Source organism: Copidosoma floridanum, unplaced genomic scaffold (assembly GCF_036245765.1).
Source record: "Copidosoma floridanum isolate Cflo_tuat_1 unplaced genomic scaffold, Cflo_Japanese_pri ptg000035l, whole genome shotgun sequence".
NCBI lineage: Eukaryota > Metazoa > Arthropoda > Insecta > Hymenoptera > Encyrtidae > Copidosoma > Copidosoma floridanum.
Genome location: NW_028321912.1, coordinates 2027524 through 2039577, shown reverse-complemented (window position 1 = coordinate 2039577; position 12054 = coordinate 2027524). Strand labels below are relative to the sequence as shown.

The 12054-nt window shown below is 32.6% G+C and overlaps 1 protein-coding gene across 1 annotated transcript; it reads left to right on the top strand.

The window, feature by feature from the left end:
* The first annotated feature begins 6757 nt into the window (after positions 1-6757).
* LOC149373196 (uncharacterized) lies at positions 6758-7867 on the top strand. The gene is made up of 3 exons (XM_089597762.1): positions 6758-6949; positions 7098-7157; positions 7657-7867. The coding sequence occupies exons 1-3, from the start codon at positions 6758-6760 to the stop codon at positions 7843-7845; spliced, it is 441 nt and encodes a 146-aa protein (XP_089453888.1). The 3' UTR covers positions 7846-7867.
* The last annotated feature ends 4187 nt before the right edge of the window (positions 7868-12054 follow it).

Below are 12054 nucleotides of genomic sequence, written 5' to 3'. Positions count from 1 at the left end.
TTTCAATTAGTTTTTGAAAAAGTAGTTAGACAAGTGCAAGAGATTTAACTGAATCCTCGTTATTTGTAGTAAAAAAAACGGTCGTATTTTTTTCTTTTATACCAATTTTTTTTTTTTTTTATTAGTTCTCATTGTACACCGAGAAATATTCCACAAAATAAACCAACGTAGGTGCCAGGTATTTCAAATAAATAATATATTAAGCCATTTCCAACATCAGGACTACCACCATCAAACCGGGTTAATCCACCGTTGGAGCACATAGCTCCAACCGATACAATCATAGGTAGGGGTAAACGGTACAGTTATTGGTGCCACGTATTTTCTTGAAGCGAATAAGAGCTACTTTCGCTCCTACCCTTTAAATATCACGGCTAATATTCTTAAACTCAAAAGCTCTTTCCTCCCACCCTACGTGTGTTAACGCAAACTCGACCGAGTGGCTTTTTTCTCCTGCGACCACAAGTTTTGGATATTTTATCCTTTTTTGCTTATATTGAATGAGTATTCAAGCTATGTATTGATCTTGAGCTCGTCGTATGTAAGATACCTTTTGAGAAACTATTTATTTTACAGATGTCGAAAAATCGTCTCAGTTCTCCATCAAGTGTTGTTGCAGTGCGCGTGTCTTCTTAAGCGCTGTTAAAATAATTTGTACGGCAACTTTCATGAATACGAGTCACAGAGTAGAACTAATAAATACCAAGTAATAGTAAATACGTTTTACAATATTGTTCTTCTGCTTTTTTTTAAATAAATTATTTTCACAAAATGATGTGTTAGAAGTAGTAATTATTCGAATTTCCGTGATAACACTAAGTCTACCCTAACATGCTGCAATACAAACTAAATGACAGAATGACTAAATAAACTAAGCTGGGCATTTTTCGATCGCAAAAATTTTAATATTATAAGTATTTGTGGTTTTAATTTTTAAGAATTCTAGTAATTGGAAGATTTCTGTTGTACCTTTTGACGAAAATCCATCGATGTGATGTAAATTTTGTATTGCGTAAAAAATTTTATTTTTCACACACAAAAAAAAAAAAAAAAAGAAACAAGAGAAAGGAAGAATTAAAGTATTGAAAATTCAATTGTTTAAAGAATATTGAATAGATTTTCAACAGGTATCTTTCACTTGAGGGAAACAAGTTAATATCATACAAAAGTTGCGTTGACTTCTTTTTGCATAGATTTTTTTCTCTAGATACATTTTATTCACTGATGTAAAAACATTTTATTATATGTAATCGTTTTTTTACTATTTAATGAAAGCTTTATCTGTAACAATTGATTTGTAAAAGGTCAGTCAGAAAATTGACTTAGATTTCGTAATGTATTTATTAAATAATAATGTAAAATAATTTTCGTCGAAATAATAATTAATCTCATTTTTACTGACTTACAGTATCGATTTAAAATTAGTACGTAGGTACTATTTATACCTAGTTATAAAAAAAAAAAAAAAAAAATAAAACTGTTAAATATCGAATACAATTGATTAAATTTTTTCATATTTTGTGATAACATAACAGTATACAAAATGTGTTAGTAATTGAAATTATATTATTGTTTTATTTTTCTATCATGTTGTTTTATGAAGATGCTTTTTAATTTTTTTTTTTTGTCAGACCAAGCTGTCGTGTTGACTCTGCATGAGAAACGAGTTTTTCCTATGCACAGCAGGTACACATGATAAAAATCGACGCTGCTTAACAAAAAGCAAAACAATTACACCATAGCTGAGCTATAACCCATTGAATGGAAGGAAGACGATCTGCTAAGTTAATAAATTAAGATCCATATTTTGTTTACGCATACATTCACACATCCGTGATACATAAGACATTGCAAGAAGAAAAAACAGCTAGTATAGGGATAGAGTTTTTTCTACGTAGGTACAGCCTTTTTTAAGTAGACCACATGTGTTTTTTTTTCCTGTCGGCTTATTGATTTGTAGCATTAAAAATGCAAGGCCAGACGCCTGTTGCGTTGAACATTTTTCCAAATATAGGTAAAACTTTAGATTAGATTCGTCTAAAGTTTAACCGGGTTCACTAGCAATTCGTTGCTGTTTTCTCTCGCAATGCTTAAAAGATGACACCTCGAAAAAAACAGGATAGTTCGTTTTCTATCAAAACGGGCGTAGGCACCTATAGGCTCTCCAAAAAATATTCATTGCACGCACCCCTCGATGGAATGGAAGGATGTTGTGCTTTTCGTCGTCGACTCATGTTACTGTGGTTTTGTGCTTTCGTTTGCTGGTGAAGGGTAGTAGAGTAAAGTCAAGAAAATTTTGTTATTTTTTATTGTTTATCTTTACAATGCCAACATTTTTTTTGAGCTCGTAATCCAACTTACAATCCAGAAATGCTTCGATTTCACTTGTGCTTAAAATTATGTTCGAAAGGTAAAAGTGGGTAATTCCTCACCAGCTGCTGTCCCCCAGAAAATATATCATTAGCAGGTACGTCGATGACGAGGGCTTCAATGTGTCAGGTGTTATAGGAGATTCTTTTTGTTTGACGCGCTGTGTACTATGCAGGTACTATAGTAGGTATAGGTATACCTACCGACGCGACGGCGTAAAAGGGGTTGAAGAGCTACAAGACCGCATTCATAACTAGGGAGGGTAGTTTCGATCCTTATTGCCATATTACTCGATGAAATAGCGTGATAACTCTTTGGCTCATTTTTTGTAACTAGTCAATTGTCCTTTCAGTGATTCTAACTTTTTTTTTATTTCCTCAATTTGATCGATCATTTCGGATGAAAGTCATTTACAAATTATTTTACTTTTTTGTATACTTGGAACACATAAATGCAAATTAATTTGTAAAATACGTTATCACAGAGCTTAGACGTTGGAAAATTAACGTTAAAAAACGGCTAAGTTGGAGCTATAAACCGAAGACCATTTGTAATTAAATATTTGTTATCAACTGTCAGGGAGTATGTCAAAAAGCGGGCAGGGTGGAGCATCTAGTACTGTTCAACTTATATGAATGCAGCTTATTTAAATGTTAAAAAATATGTTAATTAAGACTTCTGTGTAATTTTTAGGTCTATGATAACTCCATTACAGTTACGGGTCAATGAGAAGAGGATAAAAATGTCTTATTCAATACCATGACCATCCCACGTAACATTTTAGAAAAGTATAATATGGAAAAAGTTGAGGTATGGCTAAGAGATGACCAAACCTTGTTTATATCTCTTCCAAAAAAACATTGGCCACTTGTCAGTAAATAGACTGTAACCAACATTTTAAATATCATCTTATTCGCGATCACAATTAACAAAAGAAAATGTATAAAGGAAAATAAAAAGTCATGTCACTGTATAACCTCATCTTTTTTTATACAAATAGTTAACCAAAGCCATTTGAGATCGTATATTTGTAATCACATTAATACAAGGATAAAAATTATAATTCAAACGATTTTTAAAACATGTTAATAAATACGCTTATGCACTTGTCCATCCACTAATGCTAAGTACAATTTTTTGATTTTACACTTACTAGAGATACTTACAGTATCATAGTCTATTGCAAAAAATCTTACGACACAAGATAAAAGGTATTATTAAGGTATGTCTCATAAAACTTGCTCTTGATTTTGTTTTTATGAACGGTTTTACAGATTTTAAGTTATTTGACGCGGTAGCTAAAAAAAAGGGTTCAGCTAAAATATTTATATGCAATACTTTATACAGTAAATAATTAAGTAGACAGGACTATAGTAACGTTTTGCTGGCCTTCGTTTTGCCAATAAATTATCGACCATAAACACACACAAGCAACATACAATAAAATACAAAAAATTGTTGATATAAAGAAATCAACCATTATGACATTTTTATTATTATTACCGAAAAATTGGCACTACTGAAAGAGTATGAGTAAAAATTTACTCTAGTCAAGTCTACGTTTATTTCAAGCAATGGTTTGCCAGTGTCTGGGTACAGACTACCCACACCGCAACCGTAACAAACATCAGACCACTCGAAGCCTATCAATATTTGTCAAAACTTGTCACAAAGGTAAATAAACTTTTTAAAACTAATTAAGGTCTTTTTTTCTATTTAAAGTATTTCTATTAAATTTATCAGAAATCATGTCTGATAACAGTTTTTTTTGTCTTTTTTTTAGTTAGGCTATTTATCATACGTTTTCACTGAGTTTCAGTTAAAATTGTGTCTGAAAATAATTTTAGGCTCAAAAACAACTGAATTGTTTTTATACATCTCTCAGAATAATAAGTGTTTTGTTCGTTTGTCCAACATAACTAACGGGATAGTCGCTACAAGGAGTCTTTCACACGACCTCTGTCGCATTTAATGTAGATGTTACATCTTCGCCTAATTTAATAATATTACGGAGACGTACGCCGAAGACGTATGTACAGGTATACTTTCATTATTATAACGAAGATTGACGTGGCCAAAATTTACCCCATTATATCAAGACAAAAAAATAAGAATTTCTTTATTGGTAAGAGTAATATGATTATCGATGAAGTTACAATTTTTTGTAATTTTTTTACCAATGAGATTATTTGAAACGGTATGGATCCAGACAAGCTTGTTCAGCATAGTAAGATTTTTATTCACTTAGTTATGAGAGGGAAAGTTTATACAACATTTTCAAAAGATTTTTTTATTTTCAATTTTGTAAACTACTACTTTTCTACAAATAAGTACTTTTATTTAAAAAACGAGTTGCCTAGGCAAAATTGTATTGGATCAAAAATGTTCACAAATTCGATTACTCGCATCTTTAAAAGAAAGTGTAGAAAATTTAAAAGGCAACAAGGCACTTGATAAACTCTGCAAATTTGTGAAGCTTCATCTCACTCTTTTTAGCATTAACTTGTACAAATGAAAAATCATTTTCTGCCATGCGTCGTCCCTGGAAGAAAATTACTACATAAGCTGGCTAGAAACTTGTCAACGTATATGACCAAATAAGCCTATAGCATGTTCACGAGTTTCTAACCAGTTTATGTAGTAACGTTTCTACTAGGGGTCTAAAGACTTATATTCGGTCTATTATGCTAAAGATAATACTCAATGATCTTGCTATAATTCAAGTACATCGTGTCGAGGAGTCGATAAATATTTTTATTAATCTGCGTAGTAAAAGAAGATCTATTTCGTCAACGTGTATTGATTAAAAAAAATTTTTATAAAATTTTTTTGTTTTACTTATTTTCGAATATTTGTAGTTTTCACGATTTTTAATATATTAAGTTGTACTAAAATATAAAGTTACTATGCAGTACATCTTAATAGATCCATGAAAGAATTTTTGAATATTTTACAGTAAAGTTTGTAAATAGAGTTATTTATAAATACTTATACAATAGATTAAAATATTTTTTAACTAAGTGCCACAGAATTTAGGAAGTTCCCCTTGATTCTTTCAAGGAGGTTTGGTTGTTTTCAAGGAGATTTATTCACTCATGTAAAAAATAAATGTTGTACTTTAACATGCTGGAAGTAGATATAAATTTTTTAAATATTTTCATCAGCCGAATTTTCAGGGAAAAAATCTCCGAAATCGCATTATTTAACATGCTCTCATGGGCAGAAGCGATTATCCAGCCTTTATTGTACAAATTTCGAAGCTAGAAATTTATTTATGATGAGAAAAAAGTTCAAATAGATAGCTTAACTTTTATGAAAGACTTTTGTATCAAAAAATATGCATCTTATATGACATTTAGAAGTAATATCTGTGTAAACGTAAACAAAGTTGCGAGAAGGTCTTGTGCTAAGTGTATAGGAGAGAACCGAACATCGTCTGTTGTCAGCTGATTATTTTTAAACGGAGCAAGACGTCTCTACAGAATTGCTTTTAGAATTTGTTAGACTGGAATTCATGACCTGAAACTTTCATAATGAAACTCAGCCTTACTTAAGACTTTAAACTGTAATGCTGTGCAAAAAAAAGTTTGTTTTTCAAAAATTCATAACACACTTTTTATGACAAAAGTTGAATCTCCTTTTACTTTTTTGAGCTTATTTTTTTTCATGCAAACCACATGTTTTCAAGTTTTTTTACTTGAACCATCGGAAACAAGCTGCATTAAAGTATGTGCCGTAATTTGTTTATGACATTTAATGGTTTTAACTGTAGGCACTGACGAGTTGAACACAGTTAATTAGCCGTGATGTAGTAAGCAGACGTTTTCATGCGCCGTTAGCACAACTCACTTTAACACGGTGTCTTATGGAAGCCCCCCGCACACCCACTCACCCCACCCCCCAGAAAAAACGACCGAACCTTCTTAAACATGTACTTCAACACATTCGGATTTTACAGCGTATAAATGACTGGTGCTGCCACACTTTGCCTCAAAGTTCATGTTATAAATCTTGTGGAAAAAAAAGCTTTCAAGTATCCATCATTAGCGCATCAATTGACCCTTACTGCCCATAAGACCCAATGCTTAAGATATGTTAAAGTGACTAGTGGCGCCAGCCCTCCCCTTCAACCTAATGCACCTAGCGGATATAAAACATACTATATGCTACATCTGTTATGCATATCATTCGTCCTGGGGGCATACGTAGAATCGTAGCTGAAGTAATCGGCTTACATAAAGAGTTTCATTCTATTCTCTGCCACGAGACCGAAAGACACTCACTTCACCTATTAGTAAAAAGGGGTTCTGCATAAAGTAACTTTAACTACAATCTACGCTTTTTTCACCAGTCGAGAAAATCACGATGTACTAGTATTTTAATCAAAATGGCTGACGAAAATGTGAAAGTAAAAATCGATGACGGCGATGATATAGGACCTCCCTTCGGTGGGAGCGAATATTCTAGCTTGTCGGGTCATCAGATTGTGTCTTCGAGCAACACAAATACAAAGGAAAGAAAGTTAGCCGTTACAAAGATACCCGGTGGTGATTGTTCCTTCGAACCCAACGAAAATAAGGTAAAGCCATCAGCAATAGTGAACAAATAACTATATGAATACGTGTATATATGTACTGTATAAAACATATACATTTATATATATATATATATATATATATATATATATATACATACATGGTGACTACATGATAGTAATGTATTTGTAGGACGTTTATAAAAGAATGATGGATTGTGCACAATTTTCCCTGGCTTCAATAAGCGCTACCGTAAGTATGGAAGTTCTTTATCTAATTTAGTTTTAAAATCGTCTTAAACGCTTAAAATAAGTTTTAAAACGTATATGCTGTTTGTCTCATGTTCTGCTCCGTCAACAATTTTGATCAGACCTTAGTATAAACAAAAGTTTGTACCTGTTGGAATTCTCTTATTTCTACCTGCATCATACGTTTACCTGAACATAAATTTTAATGGCCACTGATGTAATCGTTCTGTGATTGGTCAAGACCAGTCTTGGGTGCATAAGTTTGAAAATGGGATTAAATGAGAAGTTAAAATTTTTACTAAAAATGAAAATTATATATTTAGTAGTTGCAAGTTATTTAATTGTTCTAACCAAATCGGAAAATTAAATATTTGTTATTAACTCTCAGAGAGTTGGTCAAGAAGCTTGCGGGAGTGAATCCTCCAGTACTATTTACTTTATATGAATACAGCTTATTTTATTATAAAAAAATATGTTAACTAAGATATCTGTGTAATTTTTAGGTCCGTGATAACTTTATCACAGTTACGGGTCAACTAGAAGAAAATGGAAACATCTCATACGAAACTATGACCGTCACCCGTGACATTTTAGAAATGTATGATATGGAAAAAGTTGAGGCATGGCTTAGTGAAGACAAGACCTTGTATATATCTTTTCCTAAAAAACATGGGCCAGTTGTCGATAAATAGACTGTCACCAAGATTAAAAATATCTGCTTAGTCACGGTCACGGTTAACAAAAAAAAATGTATAAAGAAAAAAATAAATGATGTCACTGCATAACCTCATCTTTTTTATCACGAATAATGAACCAAAGCCATTTGAAGTCTCATAGTTTTAATCACATTGATACAAAAATAAAAATTAAAATTTTAACGTTTTCTAATAAAAGTTAATTAATACGCTTATACACTTGTCGATGCACTAATTATGCTAAGTACAGTTTCTTGATTTAATACCAAAAAGAAATACTTACAGTATAAAAGTCTACTGCAAAATTACCTATGATACAAGATAGAAGGTATACTAGAAGTATATCTTATAAAACTTGCACTTGATTGTGTTGTTGTACAAGTGTTTTTGTAGGCTTAAGTTCTTTGACGCAGCTTAAACATTGAGTTAAAAAAAAGCTGATCAAATATATGCTTATGCAAGACTTTACACAGTAATTAAATAGTTAATTTGAAACACTGAATTTCTTTCTACTTAGGCTGGAAAATTTTTTAAGTAAAGGAAAAAGTCAAAATTCCCACGGAAATAGTATATTACGTTACGAGGCCGTTAAGTGGCTGATGTACGGCCGCGTGGAGTGTGTCGCCTGAGGCGGAGCCGAGGGCGACATCACGCGGCCGTCCATCAGCCACGAGCCACCTTACGGCCGAGTGACGTATACAATTTTTCGTCATCTCGTATAGGAAAGTTTGTTCAATAGGTTGATTTGGTTAACGCAGGGAAAAATGAATCACTCAGTGAACCGTGCGTTCCTTACAAGCATTGATCCTATACACCAAGGTCCTCATGAAGTGCAAACGAACGTGCCCAATAATTGGACTGACCGATCGATCACAAAAAAACATACGCATAATTCAACAGTGAATGCTAGAATACATATTTTTTTTGATAGTTCTTCAAAGTACACTAAAAAAAAACTTTCATTAAACGATACTTCATTCTTGGTTTTCCAGTCCATGTATTAAATAAATGCTTTTTCATGTAGAGCGCGAGCCTTTCAAGGTACCAGTCTAATGAGGCTCTTTTACAGTCAAGCTTGAATCAGATGGCGCCAGGGTACGTCGCGGCTGTCATGGCCGTCTCACTCACACAACATTACTTTTCAGTATTGTATGTATACAGGAAATTAAAGTGTAGTGGTAAAGCGCAATATTTGAAATTTTGAAATAAATAAGGAAGACAAGAACAATATTATGGGAGCTTAAAAGCTTCAGAATTGAAAAAGCTTTTAAAGGGAAAGGAGCAAGAGTCAGTGGAAGAAAAGCAAAACTCGTGGACAGGTAAGTGTACATTTTAGGTTATATTTACAAGGCTATTTATGTATTTGTTTACTAATTATTGGTCTCTCAATTGCTTCGAGGCACTTTTTTTTATCACACTATCAGAAGGAAATTTAAATTTCACTTTCTTATCACAGGATATTACACTGCACTTCATTTTTCCTACTATCTTCAAACGTAAATGCAAACAAAAATTGTCTGCAAACAACAGCAATCATTTACAAAGGTTATGTCTTCTGCTTTGCTCATCACACAGATAGGCTCACGGACACAATACACAACTGCAAATTTGACGGTGTGCAAGTGCGACAACCATGACAGCTGTGACGTGCCCTGGCGCCATCTGATTCAAGCTTGACTGTAAAAGAGCCTCATAACCATGAAAATTTATTTACCATTACCTACCAGCAACTCTAAACTTGAAATAAATTTTATTAAAAAAACACGTAGTAATTATTTTAATTACACGTACACAAGAGACGAGAAACAGATCATACGGTAAACGATAAGTAAGAGAAGGTAAAAAAATGGGCAACGCTATATTTAATATAGGCGTGAACCAACTTGACGCAACGATTTTTTTTTTTCTTTCATTCATCATCGCCCGTAGGCTCAGGCATGGCATTTTTTTTACACAAGCATAGTGTTTATTAGCCACCGGTGCACCTCAGTTATGACCAGATGTTTATATACATATACATACATAAACATCTGGACCAACTCAGTCACACCTATGATCACGTAGACGAAGCATCAGAGAAACAGTTAATCGACCTTCGAGAATCAAGAGCACAGGCGAAACGGCGAAACTCGAATGGTGACCGCAAGCGGTCACCCATCCAAGTATTAACCGCGCCGAATGCAGCTTAACCTTGGAGAACGATGAAACTGCAACTCTACCGTTGCGCCACCACGACCACTCGACGCAACGATAAATGCGGATAGCAGAAGGCATTACAAAGGTGAAAAGACAATGCGCACATGCGTCTGGCCGTCAAAAAAAAAATACAACTACAATTAACACAACATTTGGCAACCATATATACATAGATGCCAATATACAGATCTCATATATATAGATAGATAATCAGTGTGCATTTGAGAGCACGGACCTCGTAGAAGTGCCTCGCTCAGCGGACGTAAAGAAATCCAGCGGCCGTACATTTGTCGCTTTACGTCCTACTAAGCGGACATAAACAACAAACTTTACTGTCGGGGATGACGAAAAATATTATTAATTAAAGCTAAAATATTTTCATTAAAATTATTTATTCCACGATTATTTTATTTTCCTTTTACCCACCTAAGGTTGCATCATGTACAATTGACAATGGCGTAAGTCGTCCTTTGTTATATATTTTCATTTAATAAAACTTTTCTTAATAACCTTCATAAGACTATGTAGAGTATTTTGTTCATGTTGATTTGATTTTTCTTTCAGAATTCTAATTTATAAAACTATGTATCTTACAAAATAATTCCTTCATAATACGTAATTTAAAATACGATTGAATCCCAGCAAATCTAAAAGAATAGATGAGAATAAAAAGTTCCAAATTAAATTTAGAAAAACAATTGTACAATTATAAAAATAAAATGAAACTTGATAGTTTTTACTTGCAATACAAAGATTTCTACTGTGCAACGGATAATATAATAACGTACATGTTGGAAAGGGCTACATCTTTTATAACATTTTAATTTTCAATGTGGAAACATGGTATCTAGAGATTTCTTATGATAAGGAACTTTTTCTTTTGATATTTAGTCAAAAAGAAGAAGCGCACTTTTCTTTTATTTCACAATCTTACGGGGTGAATAATTTTGAGACTGTTAAAACTGTTAAAACACATAACGTGATGTAGAAAGTGATAAATAAAGTTATAATGACTTTTCTATTGAGAATTCATACTTTTTATTTTCGTTTAACGTTAAATCAGTACTTAAATACTTGTACTATTTAAATAAATAATCATTTGTATAATGAGACCCTAACATTATTTTGCTTTTGTACTGTATTTTTTGCCAATGACTTCAAACATTACAAATTTCGTTCTTAGTAATGTTCACCTTTCGTTATTCTGTTTCTTAATTACTCGTATCGGGACAACCAAGATAAGCCAATACTATATAAATATTCTGGCCTTTTTACTACCATACGATAGTATCTTACTAAGCTGTCGTTGACCATAAGATTGTCTTGAGGTGCACCAGACGCAAGCTTACGTGAAAAAATTTTCTTGTCTCAGAGTAGTTTAAAAACTTTTCTTTAGGCTTCAGGAATCACACGATTATTATATAAAAAATATATTCAAATAGTATATTACTCATCTAAGGAGAAGAAATTAAGAATGACTCAGATGGCAGGCAATTGACAATCGCAAATCGCAGATCGCAGGCAATTTCAGGCGACAAGCATGCGATCTGAGGGATTCTTTGTTTCCTCCCGTGGGTTGTGTTCGATTTTTTACCAATATCAAGGCGAATCTATGTTGATAGTTTCATTAAAACCCGAGATTAAAAAAAAAAATATTATTTTGTTTGTTTCATATTTTATTTAAAAAAATAAAGGATCATTACATCTGCTTTCATAGTATGGTTTATTTTGAAGAATAACCTGACTAGTACAAAACTAAAAAAAAAAAATTATTACATAAATATTAGAAGAGGTAGAGTAAAATAGGTCAACTATATGAATTGTCTACGTTAATATTGTAATTTAAATGCTTTTTATCTGATTAAAAAAATGACATTTGAAATATAGTTAACAATAAAAAAAATCGTTAAATAGCGTAGATTTGCGTTGTAGCAATACGTAATTATTTGTCTTTAATTTTCTACAACACACGCACTTTAGTATTTTCTTGAATTCCCTGATTCTTGAATA

Bases quoted from the DNA above. Each gene is read 5' to 3' on its own strand.
- LOC149373196 (XM_089597762.1), top strand. From the start codon at position 6,758: ATGGCTGACGAAAATGTGAAAGTAAAAATCGATGACGGCGATGATATA. The intron at 6,950-7,097 runs GTAAAGCCATCA...ATGTATTTGTAG, and splicing joins TCGAACCCAACGAAAATAAG to GACGTTTATAAAAGAATGAT. The intron at 7,158-7,656 runs GTAAGTATGGAA...TGTAATTTTTAG, and splicing joins TGGCTTCAATAAGCGCTACC to GTCCGTGATAACTTTATCAC.